Genomic DNA, 23046 nt, shown 5'->3' with positions numbered 1-23046 from the left:
TAGACCTAAGCAGTGTGTGTGTATTATAGCAGGCTCTCTCAAACCAGTGGCTTGACTTGGTCATCAGCATCACTCAGTCAACTTCACTGCAGGTGACTCAAAGTGTACACAGTTTTATGGTTAGCAGTGCATATTGGCCGGGGTACTAGTGGAGAGCATTGGATACAATGCTTATGGGGATGTGAACGATAGGTTTATGGAGTGTCTCATGCAAAGCATGACGCAATGGACTCATGCCCTGTACTGTATATAACAACCTTTCATTCTAAAGAATGAAACATGAAAAATGACTGGACAGGTTTTCTCAAAGCATGCGCAGACCAACTGGCAAGTGTCTTCACAGACATTTTCAATCTCTCCTTGTCCCAGTCTGTTACCCCAACATGTTTCAAGCTGACCACTATTGTCCATGTTTCCCAAGAGCTCCAAAGTACCCTGCGTAAATGACTATCGCCCTGTAGCACTCACACGTGTAATTATAAAGTGCTTTGAAAAGCTGGTCAAGACACACATCAACACCATCATCCCAGACCCACTCCAATTTGCCTACTTCCCCAACAGATCCACAGAAGATGCAATCTCAATTGCACTTCACACTGCCATCTACCACCTGGACAAAAGGGGAAATAACTACGCGACAATGCTGTTCATAGACTACAGCTCAGCTTTCAACACCATAGTCCCCTCCAAGCTCATCACCAAGCCAGGGACCCTGGGACTGAACCCCTCCCTCTGCAACTGGATACTGGGCATCCTAACGGACCAGCCACAGGTGGTAAGGTAGGCAACAACACCTCCGCCACGCAGGCCCTCAACACGGAGGCCCCTCAGGGGTGTGTACTTAGTCCCCTCCTGTACTCCCTGTTCACCTATGACTGCGTGGCCACACATGACTACAACACCATCATCAAGTTTGCTAACGACACGATTGTGGTAGGTGATGAGTCAACCTACAGGGAGGAGGTCAGAGACCTGTGGTGCCAGCACAACACCTTCTCCCTCAACAGCAGTAAAACCAAGGAGCTGATTGTGGACTATAGGAGAAAGAAGGGAGAGCAGGCCACCATCCACATCGATTGGGCTGTTGTGGAGCGGGTCGAGAGCTTCAAGTTCCTTGTCGTCCACATCACTAAGGACATGGTCCACACACACCTGCACAGTTGTGAAGAGTGCACAGCAGGGCCTTTTCCCCCCTCAGGAGGCTAGAAAGATTTGGCATGGGCCCTAGGCTCCTCAAAAAGTTATACAGCTGCACCATCGAGAGCATCTTGACTGGCTGCTTCCCCGCTTGGTATACCAAATGCACCGTCCTTGACCGCAGAAACACCACCCTCTTTAGCATAGCGCTACAGAGGGTGGTGGGGCCGAGCTCCCTGCAATCCAGGACCTCTAAACAGTATCAGGCTGTGTCAGAGGAAGGCCCGAAAAATTGCCAAAGACTCCAGCCACCGAAGCCATAGTCTGTTCACTCTGCTACTTCCTGGCAAACAGTACCAGAGCATCGGCTCCAGGACAAACAGGCGCCGAGACAGCTTCTACCCCCAAGCTATAAAACCGCTAAATAGTCAATTAATGGTACCCAAACTATCTGCACTGACTCCATCTTGCACGGACCCTACGCACACTCACTAGACTATACACACACACACACACACACACACACACACACACACACACACACACACACACCATTAACAGTACAATACAAAACCCTCACATATTCACAACTATCCTGATGCCTTGTCACTTTACCCTGCCTTCATGATACCTCATACCTCTGCACATTGATCTGGTACTCCCTGTATATGGCTCCATTCTTATTTATTTTATTCCTAGTTACCATTTTATTTTTCAACTCTGCATCGTTGGGAAGGGCTCATAATCAAGCATTTCACAGTAAAGTCTATACCAGTTGTGTTCAGCACATGTGACAAATACAATTTGATTTCACTTTAATTTGTTTTTGCTGACCATTGGCAGGATTTTTTTCTAGAAAACACAAACTGGCCCGAACACACTGATAAGTATTGCTAACTATTAGGACATTATAAAACAACCTTGAATAATTGTACGGGATTTTGTGGAAGAGTAGTTACCGGTATGATATTACAAATACTATTAACAAACCACTATCTTTCAAAAAGAACCAATGAGCAGTTTCTAGCTTCTAGTTACTTCCTCAACACACCCAGCACTACTTTGAATATATGGTTCCTTCTGATCGTGTCTATGAGAATGGATACAAAATTAACATTCAATACACCATTACGGTAATCTCTACTTTGGTGCCACATGGACAATAACACTTTCAACAGCACTGTGGTAGATGCACATGTTAAAAAGACAAGGACACATTTTGATCCTTCACATAGACACGGTTAGCATTGCTCTACTGCTGATATCCAAAGGGGCAAGGGGTCGATTTGGAATGCAGCTTATCTCTAAATGACACATACACACGATGGTGGCGCAAACACAGACACTCGCCAACCAAAGTGCACCCTAGGGATCCCTACCTTTTCACACCCAGAGAGCTGAGAGAGGAAAAACAACAGAGAACTCAGGTGATCAGACACAAACTTAAGGATTCCCACAGTTCCCAGCTGCTGTGACCACCAACATTAATTAGGGATGAACTGTGACAATGACACACATCAATATTTCATGTGTGTGTGTACACGTACCTTCAGTGCCCTTGGAAAGTATTCAGACCCCTTGACCTTTTCCACATTTGTTTACGTTACAGCTTTATTCTCAAATTGATTCAATTAATGTTTTTCCTCATCAATCTACCCTGTAGTGACAAAGCTTTTTTTTTTAAGTGTTTTTAGAAATGTTTTCTAATTTATTAAAAATAAAAAACTGAAATACCTTATGTAAAATAAGTATTCAGATCCTTTGCTAAGAGACTCAGAAAAGAGATCAGGTGCATCCTGTTTCCATTGATCATCCTTGAGATGTTTCTACAACTTGATTGTAGAAGTCCAACTGTGGTAAATTTAATTGATTGGACATGATTTGGAAAAGCACACACACCTGTCTATATAAAGGTCCCACAGTTGACAGTGCATGTCAGAGCAAAAACCAAGTCATGAGGTCCAAGGAATTGTCTGTAGAGCTCCGAGACAGCATTGTGTCGAGGCACTGATCTGGGGAAGGGTACAACCAAATTTCAGTGGCCTCCATCATTCTTAAATGGACCACCAAGACTCTTCCTAGAGCTGGCCGCCTGGCCAAACTGAGCAATAGGGGGAGAAGGGCCTTGGTCAGGGAGGTGGCCAAGAACCCGATGGTGACTCTGATAGAGCTCCAAAGTTTGTCTGTGGAGATGGAAGAATATTCCAGAAGGACAACGATCTCTGCAGCACTCCACCAAATTAGGCCTTTATGGTAGAGTGGCCAGACAGAAGCCACTCCTCAGTAAATGGCACATGACAGCCTGCTTGGAGTTTACCAAAAGGCACCTAAAGACTCTCAGATCATGAGAAACAAGATTATCTGGTCTGATGAAACCAAGATTGAACTCTTTGGCCTGAATGCCAATCGTCACGTCTGGAGAAAACCTGACACCATCCCTAATGTGAAGCATGGTGGTGGCAGCATCATCATGCTGTGGGGATGTTTTTCAGCGGCAAGGGCTGAGAGACTAGTAAGCATCGAGGGAAAGATGAACGGAGCAAAGTACAGAGAGATCCATGATGAAAACCTGCTCCAGAGAGCTCAGGAACACAGCCAAGACAAAGCAGGAGTGGCTTCGGGACAAGTCACTGAATGTCCTTGAGTGGACAATCCACCATCCAACCTGGCAGAGCTTGAGAGGATCTGCAGAGAAGAATAGGAGAAGCTCCTCAAATATAGCTGTGCCAAGCTTGTAGCGTCATACCCAAGAAGACTCGAGGCTGTAATCACTGCCAAAGGTGCTTCAACAAAGTACTAAGTAAAGGGTCTTAATACTTATGTACCTGTCATATTTCCATTTTCTAAAAACCTGTTTCTACTTTGTCATTATGGGGTATTGTGTATAGATTGATGAGGGGAAAAAACTATTTGGTACATTTTAGAATAAGGCTTTAACATAAAGAAAACTTTCCCCGAATGCACTGTAGGCACAAAAGACCTGCACATATACAGACACACAAACGCATTATATACAATAGTATATGTAGAGTTTGAGACGTACCCGTCTGGACAACGTCGCGCCCCCGCGCTCCTTCAGCTGGGGGTCAGTGGGCAGGCTGGTCCAAATGATGTGCGGCGTGTCATACTTGTCCCTTAGTTTGGGACAGCTCCTAAACATGAAGTCGATTAGGAAGAACTTGATCCCTGCATACAGCCCTGGAGAGGAGACATGCAGAAAGGCATGAGAGAAGAACAAGAGGATCTCTCCGTGTCTCTTTCTTCGTCTGGTATATCTCAGTCTTTTTCTCATCTCAATGCTTGGGGCTCTCACCGAGTATGTGTAGCAGGGAGTGACCCCCTATGCTGATCTTAGGTCAGTCCAGGGTACAATTTACATATTGTACTTACCGATCATAAAGCCCATAAGTTTGTAGGGGATGAGACAGGAGCAGATCAAGGCCACCCATAGACCAACGTAAAGCTTCCGAGTAATCTCAGGATGCACCCACATGAACAGGCTGAAATACACGTGCACGCACACAGATTTATTTATTTATTATATTTATATATACACTGTTGAACTCGAAGTTTACATACACTTAGGTTGGAGTCATTAAAACTCGTTTTTCAACCACTCCACAAATGTATTGTTAACAAACTGTAGTTTTGGACATCTACTTTGTGCATGACACAAGTAATTTTTCCATTAATTGTTTACAGACAGATTATTTCACTGTATTACATTTCCAGAACAACAGCAAAGTACCTTGTGAAGATGCTGGAGGAAACAGGTACAAAAGTATCTATATCCACAGTAAAACGAGTCCTATATCGACATAACCTGAAAGGCCGCTCAGCAAGGAAGAAGCCACTGCTCCAAAACTGCCATAAAAAAGCCAGACTACGGTGTACAACTGCACATGGGGACAAAGATTGTACTTTTTTGATAAATGTCCTATAGTCTGTTGAAACAAAAATATAACTGTTTGGCCATGATGACAATTGTTATGTTTGGAGGAAATAGGGAGAGGCTCGCAAGCCGAAGGACACCATCCCAACCGTGAAGCACGGGAGTGGCAGCATCATGTTATGGGGGTGCTATGCTGCAGGAGGGACTGGTGAACTTCACAAAATAGATGGCACCATGAGGTAAGAAAATTATGTGGATATATTGAAGCAACATCTCAAGACATCAGTCAGGAAGTTAAAGCTTGGTCGCAAATGGGTCTTCCAAATGGACAATGACCCCAAGCATACTTCCAAAGTTGTGGCAAAATGGCTGGAGTGGCCATAACAAAGCCCTGACCTCAATCCTAAAAACCTTACTCAGTTACACCAGCTCTGTCAGGATGAATGGGCCAAAATTCCCCCAACTTATTGTGGGAAGCTTGTGGAAGGCTACCTGAAAAGTTTGACCCAAGTTAAACAATTTAAAGGCAATGCTACCAAATACTAATTGAGTGTATGTAAACTTCATCCTAACTGACCTAAGATAGGGAACATTTACGAAGATTAAATGTCAAGAATGGTGGAAAACTGAGTTTAAATGCATTTGGCTCAGGTGTATGTAAACTTCCGACTTCAACTGTATATATACACATGAAGTGTAAAACACACGTTGGTTAACAAACTTAAACATACCGGTAACAAACACACACTCACTTCTTTATTTTCTCCAAGACATCTGCCATCTTTCCAAAAAGATTCTGTTAAGAACACACATTTTTGTTGTGAAAATGGCAATTTAAACAATTTAAACACCTCACAACGCAGCTCCATAACTATGAATAGATGTCATCAAGCATCTCTAACCATTTCTAACTCAAGAAGGTGAAACAATTGTTACAGCTCACCTGTGCTTTTTGAGCTACATCAAGAACTAACTGGAACTTCTCTGAAACAGTCAGATCCTCTTTTGGTGGTTCCTAGGAAAAGAAGAGTTACATCCAAACTCTTGCCCCGAAAGCAAACAGCATTAAGGTTGTAGCGGTATTTATTTGAGAGGGGTAAAGATAAAGATTTTGTTTGGGCGCCAGGCAGGTATTAACCATGCCGAAAGGAAAAGAGTAGAATAGAGAGAGTACCACTACATCAGCAGAAGAGACTGCCTAGAGTGTAGCCTGTTTACCAGATAGCCAGTGGAGAGAAAAGAGAATACACACCATATAAAACCCACATTTATTTATTTTTATTTTACCTTTATTTAACCAGGCAAGTCAGTTAAGAACAAATTCTTATTTTCAATGACGGCCTAGGAACAGTGGGTTAACTGCCTGTTCAGGGGCAGAACGACAGATTTGTACCTTGTCAGCTCGGGGGTTTGAACTTGCAACCTTCCGGTTACTAGTCCACTCTAACCACTAGGCTACCCTACCGCCCCAGGGTAGCCTATCCCAGCACAGGGATAACCCCACCCAGAATACCTCATACACGCCCAGTGCCCTAAAATCTGCAAGCACTGAAGGGGTAGGGGTGTGTGGAAGGTGCAAGGGGATTCTTATTTTGAACTTTCCTAGGTAAAGCTAGATCCCAAAAGAGGTGACATCATTAAAGTCTTACCACAGGTTCAGAGACCCCAGGCACAATACTCCACTGGATCCTCCAACCTCTGAGAAGAAAGTGGAGAGAGACAAGTTTGACTCAACTCACAAGCAGATTGCACATGTTCAAATGGAACAACTTTTAACAGGCAATGCACCTTGTAATGAGCTTAGCTACCTGGAAATGAGGTAATTCAAGGACAACCTTAGAATGGCTAGGAAGATAAACATGGGGATGGCCCAACCGTGCCACGCTGCATTCATATAGATCTGTGTAAAATATAAAAGGGGGAGAACAGGTCACACACAATCTATTATTTCCATCTATCCACCTCTAGTCTATACTCATACTGAGGTGTGAAACATCTCGGTACTATGCAACACATATTGTATACCATTTTGGGGCAGATATAGATTTACATGCAAATATCTCTCTAAAACCTAAATAGATGTTGCTATACAGGTGGAGCGATAGATCTATTGATCTTTCTCGCTGGAATCTTGATTTTTAAGCCTCAAGACAATCGAGATGACTTATGTATGCGTGTCATTCAGAGGGTGAATGGGCAAGAGAAAATATTTAGGTGCCTTTGAACGGGGTATGGTAGTAGGTGCCAGGCGCACCGGTTTGTCAGGCTCAACAGTGTGTGTGTGTGCGCCATTCTGTTTCAGAGGACTCACAAAGCAGGCTACGTCGCGTGAGTACTCAAAACACTAGGCGGCCAAATGATAGTCATGAGAGGTGGACACCTCTGGCCTCACTGCCTTGTGTGTGTGTGTGTGTGTGTGTGTGTGTGTGTGTACACACTCACAATGAAGGCGAAGGCTGACGTATACACTGATTGCCAGCTGGATAAGGCAAAAAGGTTCCTCTTAAAGTTTATGACAGGTTTGGCACCTCGCTCTACAGACAAGTAGAAAGTATTAAAACATTTTTAAAAACACTATCAAGACACAAATGCATCAATCATGTATACATCATTTACTACAATAAAGATATGTCATTGGAATAGTATTCGACTCAGAATATGATATTCATCAAGATACGGCTGACATTGAGTGTGATCGGTACATCTTGTTCACTAAATTTACAACACTTACTGAGTCTTCTCATGTTTTCAGTCAATCTGAGGACAGAGGACAAGAGAAGGGAAGTTTTATTCAATTAGAACAAGCAAAAGCACAAAGAGTGCTATATAGTTTTTTGGTGGAGGAAGAGACAACTGATTTTGCCGCATTTAGCTATCCTTCATGGGAAAGTCTTTTATTTGAACCTTTATTTTATTTGGCATATGTGTTGCCTGGAAGAATCACTTGTCTGCCAAAGCCTTCTTGTCTGCCTCCTATCTCATCTCCCTTTCAGCCTCAAAAACTAACATCAAGTTCATTTCAACTGGCAGGGTGCAGTGAACACTCCTTCCTTCTCTCCCCCTGCCTCTTCTGCTCTCTCACTCTCCGTCCTCTTATGTAATTGGATAAAGTTACAGGACACAGTTTGTGTCAAACTACTCATGACAATACGGACATTGTTAACACTGAGCGTTCTCTTCTTCTCTTCCTCTCCTCTTTCTCTCCCCTCCGTCTATTGTACGTTTCATAACATAGTTTGAGTCAGAGTACCCATGACTCCACTCTGCGTTATTCAGGAGAGGACTGGTCCAGGGCAACTGTAAAAGGTCACTGATCGGATTGGAGCAGGAAGAACGGACCCTAAATCGGTTTTAACTAGCATAGAATGACAACAGCCTGCTGCAGTGCACTCAATCTACCACCAGGGGTCAGACAATCCTCCCACTTCCACAACAACATAGTTACAACCTCTACTGTGCGGAAAGGCCTGGGATTGGCTGTGGGTTATAACAACAGGCCAATTTGACATCAGGGTGAAGTCATGGGGACGGCTACTTTACGGTGGGTGCTGATGAATAGCATGCTGACAGACTCTAGGCACATTACAAAGCTATCAGTTTTATGACCCTTCTCTAAGCAGCATGTACTCAGGGTCTTCTGAGCTGGTAACCTGATGACTACAGTGGCTGGCTGATCCCCCACTCTGATCGAAATGATAGGGGAGAAGCCAAGGGGAACAACGTCAGAGCAAATGTTAAAATCAGAATCTTAAAAAGGGATAGTTCAGGCAAAATCCAAATATGGGTGGAATTAACCTTTCCTTGAGTTGTGTCTAAGGTTACAAATGGAAGGTATATATTACTGGAAACTTTTGACGTTTACCAGTACACTACTAGAATCTTTCAAGGAATTTATGCAATCTATCACAAGACATGTAGTGGCCCTTTTGGGTATTTCAGATTATCACAGGTGTCTAATTATCTCCGACCCTCTGTGTGGCCTTATCACATTTAAAACCTTTAAAGTATTAAATAATTCAAAGGTGAAATATGCAGAAATCGCTTAGCCACTTCCTGTTCGCTAAAATTCAAATAGTTTGCCTAATTTCAGTTTGTGACAAAACAAGCAACGCACAGCGTAGAGAGTCATTTTATCATCTAAACCACTATGAAATTAATTTTCAATAACCAAAAATATTGTATTTTCAGCTGTTTGAAGCTGGTGTACAAAACCGAAAGTAAAAGACGCAAAAATGTAACATTTAAACAGCGTACATAAAACATATCTAACGCTTCTTAGATTTTCTTTCAATGAGAATGAAAGATCTATAACTCCTATTTCTATGTGAATTTGGTCGGGTCACCCAAAAAGTTAAATATTGCAGATTTAAATATGATTTTTTTTAAAAAATACAATGACAAAGCTGTAAAACATGATCCTAAATATAAACCATCAACTTAGTGAACATTTGATTTCAATTATTAGGATCCCCGTTAGCCGACGCCAAATGGCGACAGCTAGTCTTACTGGGGTCCGACACATAACGAAAAAGATATCTCAGACAAAAGACTTCACAATTTACATCCATTTAAAAACATTAACATGTAGTGTGTGTGTGTGCATCAAATATGAGGCTTTTCAGCATGAAATATCCATCATGTCATTTTTTTTACACACTTAGTAAAATAAATTATGTCACTATGTATTTGTTGCCAATATTTTGGTGTCAAACTGGTGGCAGTTGTGACGAAAAGTCAATAGTTGGAAGAGTTGCAGAGTTAATAGAAAATAATGGCATCGTTGATTAGATACTTTTCATTAAATTAGGCTATTTTCTCTTGTGGTCTATCTACTAGAAACTCAAGGACAACAATTATAATATGGGGCGGCATGGTAGCCTAGTGGTTAGAGAGTTGGACTAGGAACCGGAAGGTTGCAAGTTCAAACCCCCGAGCTGACAAGGTACAAATCTGTCATTCTGCCCCTGAACAGGCAGTTAACCCACTGTTCCTAGGCCGTCATTGAAAATAAGAATTTGTTCTTAACTGACTTGCCTAGTTAAATAAAGGTAATAAAAAATAAATAATATTATATGAATACATTTATTTTATTCAAGCATAATTTACCAAAGTTATGATAGAACATCTGTTCTGCAATCTGTTAATTACCAAAAATACTGAAGATTCTGGCAACTTTGGTAAATTTGCAACCCTACCTGAAGGCCCATAGTGACGCTAACATCAGTCCCCTGATGAATTGGACAATACCTATTATGCTAGCTCCTGGCTGTGGCAGAAGTAAACAATGGATTATTGTGGATTCCGTCACTATGGGGCTTTAGGCAGAAGGTAAGGGTAATTCCACATCGGAGGTGTGGGCAGTTCTCACCTCTTAGCGCTTAGCGGCTCCTCTGGCTCCACTGTGTTCTCCTCCGGCTGGAAACGGAAATCCCCGATGTACGCTCCGAACCGGTTGTACAGCCACGCCTGCAGCCATGAGTACATGGTCTCCTTCTGCTTGTCTGCAGGGGCAGAGGAACATATGGGATATTGTTAGACCTTGTTTTGTTGAATCAGGTAGGTTATATCTGGGTTGGAACAAAAGCCTGCACACCTTGTTGCTTTCCAAGACTAGTGTTGGTGACCACGACTTATACTGTATATATTTGACCAGTATTCAACTCAATGTTGCATGGTTGTTGCAGTATGAAAGTATGTGAATACAACACTATGTATGCTTTGTGTCAGACCTACGTTAGCACCTCTATCTCTTCATTACAGTGTATCCAAACACCTCGTCTTTATTTAGCAGTTTCTCTAATCTCCTTTCCCCTCATACTGTAGTCTCCACAGCACGTCTCTGGAACTAATTAACTAACAGCTCGCTCCGAGACACCTCACTAAAATAAATTGCAGCCTGACATCACACCCACTTAAAATAGTCACCTTGGGTTATTCCCCAAGACAACTCACAAGTACCATTCAAATCTGTACTCCATCCTCGCTTAGTTTGGAATGTGGCTGAGCGGACGACCAATGTGGTGGTTAGTCTCCCAAAGCATGCTAGTTGCATCCCACAATGTTAGCAATGTTCCAGCATAAGTCTGGGATTTCCAAGACTATGTGATGGTGGGTGGTTCAAATCAAATTGTATTTGTCACCTGCTTCGTAAACAACAGGTGGAGACTAACAGTGAAATGCTCACTTATGGGCCCTTCCCAAAAATGCAGAGAAAAAAAACAGGATATGATTGAAAAATAACACGAGGAATAGATGCACGATGAGGAACGACAAATGGCACAGGAGGCTGCTGAGGGGAGAACAGCTCATAATAATGGCCAGCATGGCGCAAATGGAATGGCATGAAACATACGGACACTATGCGTTTGATGTATTTGCTACCATTCCCCTCATTCCGCTCCAGCAATTACCACGAGCTCATTCTCCCCAATTAGGGTGCCACCAACCTCCTGTGATACAGGGGGTACCAGGACCGAGTCGATGTGCAGGGGTACAAGGTAATTAGATATGTACATATAGGTAAGGATAAAGTGTTTAGGAAACAGGGTAGATGATAAAACAGTAGCAGCAGCATAGTGGCGCAAAAAAGTATTTAGTCAGCCACCAATTGTGCAGGTTCTCCCACTTAAAAAGATGAGGCCTGTAATTTTCATCATAGGTACACTTCAACTATGACAGACAAAATGAGAGAAAAAAAATCCAGAAAATCACATTGTAGGATTTTTTATGAATTTATTTGCAAATAATGGTGAAAAATAAGTATTTGGTCACCTACAAACAAGCAAGATTTCTGGCTCTCACAGACCTGTAACAACTTCTTCAAGAGGCTCCTCTGTCCTCCACTCGTTACCTGTATTAATTGCACCTGTTTGAACTTGTTATCAGTATAAAAGACACCTGTCCACAACCTCAAACAGTCACACTCCAAACTCCACTATGGCCAAGACCAAACAGCTGTCAAAGGACACCAGAAACAAAATTGTAGACCTGCACCAGGCTGGGAAGACTGAATCTGCAATAGGTAAGCAGCTTGGTTTGAAGAAATCAACTGTGGGAGCAATTATTAGGAAATGGAAGACATACAAGACCACTGATAATCTCCCTCGATCTGGGGCTCCTCGCAAGATCTCGCCCCGTGGGGTCAAAATGATCACAAGAACAGTGAGCAAAAATCCCAGAACCACACGGGTGGACCTAGTAAATTACCTGCAGAGAGTTGGGACCAAAGTAACAAAGCCTACCATCAGTAACACACTACACCTCCAGGGACTCAAATCCTGCAGTGCCAGACCTGTCCCACTGCTTAAGCCAGTACATGTCCAGGCCCGTCTGAAGTTTGCTAGAGAGCATTTGGATGATCCAGAAGAAGATAGGGAGAATGTCATATTGTCATATGGTCAGATGAAACCAAAATAGAACGTTTTGGTAAAAACTCAACTCGTCGTGTTTGGAGGACAAAGAATGCTGAGTTGCATCCAAAGAACACCATACCTACTGTGAAGCATGGGGGTGGAAACATCATGCTTTGGGGCTGTTTTTGTTTTTTGCTGTTTCTGTTTTTTCTGCAAAGGGACCAGGACGACTGATCCGTGTAAAGGAAAGAATGAATGGGGCCATGTATCGTGAGATTTTGAGTGAAAACCTCCTTCCATCAGCAAGGGCATTGAAGATGAAACGTGGCTGGGTCTTTCAGCATGACAATGATCCCAAACACACTGCCCGGGCAACGAAGGAGTGGCTTCGTAAGAAGCATTTCAAGGTCCTGGAGTGGCCTAGCCAGTCTCCAGATCTCAACCCCATAGAAAATCTTTGGAGGGAGTTGAAAGTCCGTGTTGCCCAGCAACAGCCCCAAAACATCACTGCTCTAGAGGAGATCTGCATGGAGGAATGGGCCAAAATACTTACAGAAAACGTTTGACCTCTGTCATTGCCAACAAAGGGTATATAACAAAGTATTGAGATCAACTTTTGTTATTGACCAAAACTTTTGTTATTGACCAAATACCATAATTTGCAAATAAATTCCTTAAAAATCCTACAATGTGATTTTCTGGATTTTTTTTTTCTAATTTGGTCGGTCATAGTGGAAGTGTACCTATGATGAAAATGACAGGCCTCTTATCTTTTTAAGTGGGAGAACTTGCACAATTGGTGGCTGACTAAATACTTTTTTGCCCCACTGTATGTGATCAGTCAAAACATGTAAATGCAGTTAGTTAAATAGTTAACCAATGGCTAACCAATAGCTACTCAAACTAACTATTTAGCAGTCTTATGGCTTGGGGGTAAAAGCTGTTCAGGGTCCTGTTGGTTCCAGACTCGGTGTATCGGTACCGCTTAATAACGTGCAGTAGCAGAGAAAACAGTCTGACTCAGGTGGCTGGAGTCTTTGACAATTTTTTAGAGGTCCTGGATAGCAGGGAGCTCGGCCCCAGTGATGTACTCAGCCAGCCACACTTCTCTCTATAGCGCTTTGCAGTCGGATGCCAAGCAGTTGCTATACCAAGCAGTGATGCAGCCAGTCAAGATGCTCTCAAATGGTGCAGCTGTAGAACTTTGAGGATCTGAGGGCCCATGCCAAATCTTTTCAGGCTCCTGAGCAGGAAGAGGCATTGTTGTGCCTTCTTCACGACTGTGTTGGTGAGTGTGGACCATGATAATTCCTTAGCGATGTGGACACCGAGGAACTTGAAAATCTTGACCCACTTTACTACAGCCCTGTTGATATGGATGGGGGTGTGCTCGGCTCTCTGTTTCCTGTAGTCCACGATCAGCTCCTTTGTCTTGCTGACGTTGAGAGAGAGGTTGTTGTCCTTGCGCCACACTGCCAGGTCACTGGCCTCCTCCCTTTAGGCTGTCTTATCATCGTTGGTGATCAGGCCAACCACCATTGTGTCATCAGCAAACATGATGGTGTTGGAGCCGTGTGTGACCACACATTCAAGGGTGAACAGGGAATACAGGGAGGGACTAAGCATGCACCCCTGAGGGACCTCGTGTTGAGGGTCAGTGTGGCGGGTGTGTTGTTGCCTACCCTCACCACCTGGGGGGAGCCGGTCAGGAAATCCAGGATCCAGTTGAAAAGGGAGGTGTTCAGTCCCAGGGTTCTGAGCTTAGTGATGAGCTTGGAGGGCACTATGTTTTTGAATGCTGTGCCTCTTGCCCAGATGGGAGAGGGATGTGTGGAGTGCAATTCAGTTCGCGTCATTTGTGGATCTGTTGGGCCGGTATGCGAATTGGAGTGGGTCAGGGAGAGGTTGAATAGGTCAGACTTGCTTGCTGGTCAGCGCATGCTCTGAGCACGCATCCTAGTAATCCGTCTGGCCCCGCGACGTTGTGAAAGTTAACCTGTTTCAAGTTCTTACTCAAATCAGCTATGGCGAGTGAGATCACACAGTCGTCCGAAACAGCTGGTGCTCTCATGCATGGTTCAGTGTTGCTTGCCTCAAAGCGAACATAGACGGCATTTAGCTTGTCTGGTAGGCTCACTCCACTGTGCAGCTCGTGGCTGGGTTTCCCTTTGTAATCCGTGATAGTTTGCAAGCCCTACCAAATCCATCGAGTGTCAGAGCCGGCATAGTAGGATTTGATCCTGTATTGACGTTTTGACTGTTTGATGGCTCTGAGGTTGTAGCGGGATTTCTAGTAAGGGTCTGGATTAGTGTCCCGCTCCTTGATAGCGGCAGCTCTAGCCTTTTGCTCAGTGAGGATGTTGCCTGTAATCCATGCCTTCTGGTTGGGATATGTACGTACGGACGTGTCATCGTTGATGCACTTATTAACGAAGCCGGTGACTGAGGTGGTATGCTCCTCAATGTTATCGGATGAATCCCTAGCATATCCCAGTCTGTGCTAGCAAAACTGAAGGGAGAGTCGTGTGATGAACTCGAGCGGTTTCCCCTATAAGCTGTGCTGCTTCGTGTAGCCCGCGCAGCACAACTGGTAGGGGAAAATGAAATATGACATAGCAGATAAAGTATAAAATTTAATTTCGAAACACCTATACTGAGAGCTTTGTCGCTTCTGAAGAAAGTATTTGGGTGTTTTTGGAGCCTTTGTTCATGTTTTTCAGAGCCCCCATACTGCACAACGAGCAATGAGGAAGTATATTGCAGGTTGTGTACATTTTTTAGAAACATGTGAAATCACAAAAAAAAAGCCTCTGGACCTTTACATAACATGCAATTTACATTTAAAAGAGAGATTTGTTTAAAAACCTTTTAAGGCAAGGTTCCCCAACTGGCAGCCCGCAGGCCGAATTTGGTCCGAGTTTGATTTTATTTGGCCCATTAGCATTGATTTATTTGTATTTGTTGTTCGACATAAAAGACTGTACATACACCAGAAAATAAGCTCCAAGTAACATCCAAGTGATTTTAATTTTGGAAATCTGTTCCAAAGTATTCCCACCCATAAGCAAGGTTTGAAAATACTGTATTATGTTTTAGTCAAATATGTGACTCGTTTCAGGAAACTAGGCGTATGTTGCACGTCACTATTTCACAGGAGGCATTTTAATGTAAACATTTATTTTATATTAAAATGTGTTTTTTGGCAGAAATGCCTTTTGGGACATGTGAACTTTCATGTGCCATAATAACAAACATAATGCCATCTGTAAATAGGAATACCTTTGTTAAATTACGGAAAAACACAGGAACCTTCCCGCTAGCCATGATTGGCTGAGACAATGGATGGGCTGGACATGCCGAGAAATTAGTTGCGATTGGTCTGACATGTGTAGCATGCTTCTGTCTATAACATGACCTGCTCAGTATGTGTAGGTAAACCTTTCTACCAAGTTTTTTAAAAAGACATATCATGAAGAACTGCAAAAGTGTTGTTAATGCTCTCCACTTTGAGGACGATCGTGCCATGCTGACTCAGACTCTGAAAATGAATCAGACGATGAGGAAATCCCTGATTTAGGCAAAAACATTTTCATTGAACCAGACGTAGTCTTCTAAAACGGCGATTAACAGTGTTGTCACGAAATAAGTTTCCACTTTTGAAATCAGTGGAATGCCCAGGGGAAGAAGAGTATGATAGCTAAGGAGGTGGAGCAAATTCTGCCGTTTGATTGCAAATATGTGGCGGGCTTAGAAAAGAGAAGTTGTATAAAACACCTGTCTGCGGATTACATCTTCAAACTAAGGGCAACCATGGCATCTGTGACAGACAGCGAGAAGCGTTTATCCATGTAAGAGGGTCTAGCTAGCTACATTTTCAGATATTACACATTTCTAAAGTTGTTTTCATTGCAAGTTAAAGTGTACTGTTAGCTAGATAGCTAGCTAATGTTAGCTGGCTGGCTTGCTAGCTAACGTTACGTGTATGATCTGTGTATCTCAGGAAGCCATTTGCATAGCTAGTTATAGCCTAATGTTAGCTAGCTAGCTAACATTGAACCTAGGTGATTAGCTTTAGCTACCTGCAGATTCATGCATGGTGGCTAGCTATGACAATCAGTTTGTATTGTTAGTAGTATATGGGTTGGGATTATTGCCACATTCAAAACTGGGAACTCAGAGCTCTGACTTCTGCCTTCAGCAGAACTCGGGAACTTTGGCCTCTTTCTAGAGCCCTAACTTTCCTACCTGAAGATCACTGAGGTCATGATTTGACCTCGTATTTTTCCAAGTTCCCAGTCGTCTTGAAAGCACCATTAGGTTAATTGGTTGCAAGCTAACTACATGTCTAAACAAGACTCCAATTAGTCAGATAATTACATGACCCATCAAGTTAGCCAGGGGTGATTACAATCATATTTTTAACTAGATAGTGTATTTTGGCTCCTACTATCAACACTTTTAGTCTTGAAATATTTATTTACTACACTCTTACTCTGTTTAGCACATGGCCTCACATGTGAATCCTTAAAGAGATCGGTGGTGCTAAGGCTTAATTAAGAGGGTGTGAACAATGCTGAATGGGTGTAGACAAAGAAGAGCTCTCCATTAGGTGCACCAAAACATTCAAGGGCATTCAAGTTTATCTACTTTCCCATTGTTCCTCAACTGTAGTGTATGATATACAATTTTCTAGCTCCGAGTGTACTTTTATCTAATAAAAAAAAAACACAATTTCAAATTTTGCTACATAGGACCGAATCGAGCCGGTCGGTCACATATTGTGTCTCGCAGTACAAAGAAACCCTCATCTGAAAACAAGGCTGACAGAATTTAATGAAGAAACGCGGTGCGAGACAAAATCAAGACTTGAGCACGGTCACAGGGGAGTAGAAAGGCAATGTTCCACCATAAGAGGCAATGTCCCACAGCTGCATTCATCCACCAATGAATGTGTAACAGTCCCTACAGAGAGGGAGAGGGATGCAATTCCTGTCGCCACACACACACACACTTCCTGATACTCATGCTAGGCGTTGCATACATACAAGCGTGTGCATGCACGCACGCACAGACACACACACAAACACGGGAAAGATAGATAGCTCTCTACCCATCAAAAACCAGAGGGGCTTAGAAAAGCACATAGTTTCGCCTCTAACTACCACACAGAGATGTTGAGACCATCTCCAATGGCAAATTTCCATTCTGAACCATTACGAGACAGGTCATTTGAATGGTGAGAGATGGCATGTTATGGAGCTGAAATCCTGGGATGCGCAGTCTGGGGAGCGTCAAGTCTGCAATGAAAGGTATTCAAAAAATTTGTGAATTAGCGTGTCTGTGCGTATCTTCAGTTGTCTATTGTGGAATACCTGTTTCTGGCTTACCTGTACCGTTGGCAGTTGGAGGCGTTTCTCTGGGTCGCCGTGATGGGGAATCTTCCGGTCTAGGAACAGGAGAGAAAAAGCATTGCTGGTAGGTAGAGCATTAGTCATGGCTTCAGAAAAACACATTCACTTATTGAGACATAATTGTGTCTGACAAGTGAAAGCAAAAGGATAGGGGAAAAACAATTATTGCTTATTGGTAGCCTGGCTCTGCTTCTTGAGAAATTCCCACTACCAACTCTAGGGAGAGGCTCCATTTTTAACAAGGACTGACAAATACAACAGACACACTAACACAAGGACGCCAGCAGTGGAGCATGTGCGCACATGCCCCTTACCCCATTTTGAGAACATCCAAGTTCAGTTTATGTTCCAAGTCCAGCCTCTTCGATCTCTCCTTCTCCAAATCCTGTTTCAGAGTGTCTATGTTGGTTTCTTCCCGAAGTTTCCTCAACTCTTCCTCTGAAAAATAAAGCAATAAAAGCCCATCAATGTCTCAGCCAATACATATTCCTAACAGTTACCCTGCTCCTGGAGAGTCACTGTCAAAGGCACCTGGACAAACTGGTTAAGTCTTTAACCAGTCACTGACATTGTCCAAGTAGCACATCTGATGACTGGTAGAATCAGATGCGGTGCCTGGTTGGAACTAAAATAAGAATCTGCTGCACTCCAGGACCAGGGTTGCCTACACCTGTTCTATGGGAACAGATATTTTTGCCCACAACTACCTTAACAGTCCCCAAATCATTGAACTTTTATTTGACTGAACAGAGAGAAGGGGTGAAAAGAAGACGAATTAAGACCCGTAAAAGTTTATCTCGTTAATGCAACTGTTTTAGGTAATTAAAAATGAATGTAGCACAGAGTTCTGGCAGAGAACACCTCAACCTACTTCATCACTGTAATTGAACTAAGACCTTATAAAAGATAGACATTTCATTTCTCACAAGGGATGTTCCCCCATGACACAGAATAACAGATACAGAAAAGATCTCAAGAAGACTCTTCCTCAATGTCCTTCCTTAATCCACAAGAGAAAGAATGACTTGATATTATTTGAATGGGATAGGCTAACACAATAAGATGGAGGTAGACAGGGAAGTAGACAGGCAAGTAGACAGGCAACAAGGCATCAACTACGTTCATTTCAACTGTCCAGGGCCCGGTTTCTGGATAGCGATGGAAAACCTGGACAAACTAGTGTTTTAACAATGCATCTTCCGAGTATTTTAACAATGCATCTTTCCTACAACGGCCAAAGATGTAACCCACGTTTCCCAAAACACCACCCGTGGAGAATGTTCGCTAAACGCATTGAAGCATGTCGATACTGAGGATCGCAGGAAAGGCAAAGCTGCTCTCAGATCAGATTTATCCCATTCAAATCTTACCTTAACATTAGAATTATTCCACAATACTGACGACGGATCAGGTCCTAGATAGGTGATAATATCTATGTTTGCAAATACTGATGCGGCTTATTCTATTGCTTACCCTATAACAATGCAACAAATCAAGATTTGGTAAATCATTGCGCACGTTATGCTACACATCATGAAATATATTGGAGGCAAATTACAGACGGTAGCCTACAAGTAGAAAAATAGAACTCAATTGACTGAAACTGAGCAAGTTGAGACTAAACTGCTTGGAGTAACCCTGGATGGTAAACTGTCATGGTCAAAACATATTGATACAACAGTAGCTAGGATAGGGAGAACTCGGTCTATAATAAAGCACTGCTCTACCTTCTTAACAGCACTATCAACAAGGCAGGTCCTACAGGCTCTAGTTTTGACGCACCAGCACTACTGTTTGGTCGTGTGGTCAAGGGACACTAATAGTATGCATGTCAATCTCTTCTGGCTAAAAAAGTGGAGGAGAGATGGACTTCATCACCATTTGTGAGAGGTGTTGACATGTTGAATGCGCTGAGCTACAGGCACACAGCTCAGACACCCATGCATACCCCACAAGACGTGCCACCAGAGGTCTCTTCACAGTCCCCAAGTCCAGAACAGACTATGGGAGCACAGTACTACATAGAGCCATGACTTACACGGAACTCTATTCCACATCAAGTAACTCATGCCAGCAGTAAAAAAATGTATTTAAAAAACAGATACAAATACACCTTATGTAACAGCGGGGACTGTGAAGCGACATACATAGACACATGCATACAAACACACGCACTATAAACACATGTACATATGGATTTTGTGTCATAGATAGGTGGTAGTAAAGTAGAGGCCTGAGGGCACACACTTAATACATTGTGAAATCTGTTATACATTTTAAAAACATTACAATACATTCATAACTGCCTTCATTTTGCTGGGAAAAGGCCTACTGTATTTTAATGACGTCATCTCGGGTTTTAATTGGACGCATCTTTTTTCGCTGGTTTGTATCAATTGCAAAGACGTTGGTAACTTTGTATTTGTCGTCAAGCGAGAGAGCGGTTGTACCTCCCAGGTTCTCCGTATTTGAAGGCCAGCTTCTCTCTCTCTCCGACTTCCTTGCTTCTTCTTTCCCACAGTGCCTCGTTTTGGCTAGCTGCCAACACAAGACAACCATTTATGTTAGCATCTCCAACGCGCTGTTGAGGTCGCTCTCATCTTTTATCGTATTCAAGTAAATCTTTCAGCGCCAGTATCATGGGACACTATTGGTAAGGGAGGTGCTGTGTATCTTTATCACTGGCTAACACTTAGCTAATGGATATGTTGCCAGGCTAGGGAAAGGAATGCCAGGGTAAACAGAGGTATTTTACTCCTGATACACAGGCTGTTTGAATTAGATATCCAATTCCATGATGCAACGCTTAATAGGTTGAATTCCTGTAAACTTTCAATAGTGTTCTGTGTGAGGTTCATACTCAAAGCTAGCTATATCCTCACACATCCTAGGTAGATGGGGAAGGGGGGCGGATCATATAACCATGACCAACTGTCCCAGAGTCAGTGTCTAACAGTGGGTATAAAATAAAAAGTAAGCCAAAGGACTAATGCCATCCAGGACATGCAGCATCTCCTCACACTAATACTTTCCCTAAGAAAACCGAACGCCCTGTGCAATGACTCACAACAAGGAAACAGTGAGTGGAATGACGTCTACAGGCTGGCCTGGACATTCCTGAGGTATCGCTATGTAACCTCATCCAGGCATTTCACAATGTAAAACAGGAGGAGGTGTGACCCATGTGACTTGACCTTGTTTTGGCCTGGAGCCAGAGACTAGCAGAGTAAACTGGAAACCATTCAAAACTGCATCTGCCTCGTTTTGGCACAACCACCCCATCCCCTGATCTCTAAAGAGAAGCTGGCCCTCAAATACAGGGCACCTGGGAGGTACAACCGCTTTAGTACCTACCAACCGTTAGCTCAAGTGAAGATTAAACGCATTTTAGATATAGCCTTATTGGACGATGAAAACACTCGCTGTTGTATAAACATACCCATTTCTCTGGGGGCAAGCTGTTACATAAAATGTACAACAGAACCTGGACTACTTTACTAACAGTGTTTACACAAACATAGGCATAATTAATGCCTAATAAAATACATCATACTACTGCTACCAATCTCTCCTTCTACGCCGCCATTGTCGTTAAAAGTGTAGCCCAGGTTACACGCACCCAGGCATGTGAACAGACGAGGTTGGAATTGGAGACTATAAAAAAAAATCTAGCCAGCATAGATTAATAGTTGCCAAGAGCAAGGGAGAGGCCACGCTGAATGTTTCTGAAGTAACTACTGCTGTGAAATTAACTGTTTGAGACCTCTTATCCTTCGGTCTCTGTAGCAGCGGATCAGACCAGAGACACCCAATGGTCCTTCAATACCTGGCTGCCTTTCTCTTCGGAGTGTGGGAAAGCATCTGTGACATCGACCATCTGTAGAAATAGATTTTATTTGCTGGCACAATAAGAAGGTCCTCATCTGACTTTTGCATGACCTCCACACTCATAGTGGACGATGACCTCACATTATTTACAATCGTGAAGTGTTTCAAGTTGTATTAGTCATATGTACAGGATACACCTTCCAAAATGCTTACTTGCAGGTTCCTTCGACAATGCAAAAGCAATTAGATTTTATAAAAGATAACAATACAAACAAAGTCCTTGGTTCAGTAGAATCTTTTTTTGTTGGTTGCATAAGTATAATACAGGAAGGCACAATTTAGAGTACAAAATGTACACATGTATCAGGGAAGAGGGGATTGGGGGGCAAGTGTTTAAATTGTTTGCGCGCGCACGCGTGTGTGTAAGTGGGTGCATGTGTGCTAAGGTCCAGAGAGTCAGTACAGGTGGTAAGTGCGGAGGCCTCTAGGATTTAAACATCAAGAGAGCAAGCAGGGGGGGGGGGGGGAACTCATAAAAATACACATTCCTGGCTCTCTGAGGCTCTTCCTGTCGCAGGTTGTGTGAAAGGATCGACCGTGAGAGTGAAATCCAAGCTATTTAGGGGAAATGGTCAACCCTTACAGCACTATTAAATCTGTCAATTGTATCCAACTCAAACGGGTGGTAAATGCCTTGGTCTGTGCCGTTGTAGAGGCTGATGATATCACAACATGGACTGGCTGCTAGACTAATGTATTGATCGCGGGGCAGATTGGCCTCAATTAATCAGCATTGCAGTGTGTGCTGTGCATGTGCGTGTTAAACACAATGGCTGTGGTCGGTGTGTTTAAATGTAACTGGTAATTCCTGGTAGAGATTGTGTTTACTGTAGCGCATGTCTGCGCGTGTGTTTTTAACCATTCTCAGCATAGGGGTAATCTCTTGGGCCTGCTGACACACTAATTGAAATTAAAGGCTGGGTCACTTTGATAAACAAGGTTTGCCAACACAGTGCAATGCAACACCACCAATCCTGAACACGTCCCAGAGCTGCAGGTCAGAATTTAAAAAAAGGCCTTACCACCTCCCTGGAGGCTCATGATAAAACATTCTCCCAGCCCTTACAAGTTACAGACCAGGATTCAAATCAAGGCAGACAAACAACATTCGCATTGCAAATGCACAACGCTCTCCCAGTCATTGTCATTGGATTATCAACTTCAATACCAACTGTGACAACACGGAAATCTGGAATCTCACCTTTAATTTTTTTTTTCTCCCTAGAGTCACTACACGTGTGCTTTAGCAGAGCAGCAAAAGTACATTTGGAGATTGTGATCATTCCCATAGTACCCTTTGATGCTAGACAGAGGTCAATAGGCTGTGCAATGAGACACACACATCCTGCATCCAAGATGAAGGGCT

At 43.1% G+C, this 23046-nt stretch overlaps 1 protein-coding gene across 19 annotated transcripts in view; it reads right to left on the bottom strand.

Moving 5' to 3' along the window:
- LOC110492647 (GRAM domain-containing protein 4) overlaps positions 1–23046 on the bottom strand; it is a 43004-nt gene that overhangs the window by 6709 nt on the left and 13249 nt on the right. For 6 of the 19 annotated variants that reach the window (XM_090203597.1, XM_090203578.1, XM_090203586.1 and 3 more), the window contains 11 exons: positions 18107–18230; positions 17769–17827; positions 10398–10530; positions 7761–7786; positions 7472–7563; positions 6838–6929; positions 6679–6727; positions 5973–6044; positions 5782–5825; positions 4528–4637; positions 4181–4335 (listed from right to left, as the gene is read on the bottom strand). In XM_090203597.1, coding sequence (XP_090059723.1) covers positions 4181–4335; positions 4528–4637; positions 5782–5825; positions 5973–6044; positions 6679–6727; positions 6838–6929; positions 7472–7563; positions 7761–7786; positions 10398–10530; positions 17769–17827; positions 18107–18230 — 956 coding nt within the window. Of the gene's footprint in view, positions 1–2342; positions 2535–4180; positions 4336–4527; positions 4638–5781; positions 5826–5972; positions 6045–6678; positions 6728–6837; positions 6930–7471; positions 7564–7760; positions 7787–10397; positions 10531–17543; positions 17679–17753; positions 17828–18106; positions 18231–23046 lie in introns of those variants that run through there. The other 13 variants (XM_090203595.1, XM_090203570.1, XM_090203576.1 and 10 more) reach the window with 5 other exon arrangements.

Source organism: Oncorhynchus mykiss, chromosome 2 (genome assembly GCF_057628025.1).
Source record: "Oncorhynchus mykiss isolate SJ-2025 chromosome 2, ASM5762802v1, whole genome shotgun sequence".
Taxonomy (NCBI): Eukaryota; Metazoa; Chordata; class Actinopteri; order Salmoniformes; family Salmonidae; genus Oncorhynchus; species Oncorhynchus mykiss.
This window is presented reverse-complemented; position numbering and strand designations above follow the sequence as displayed.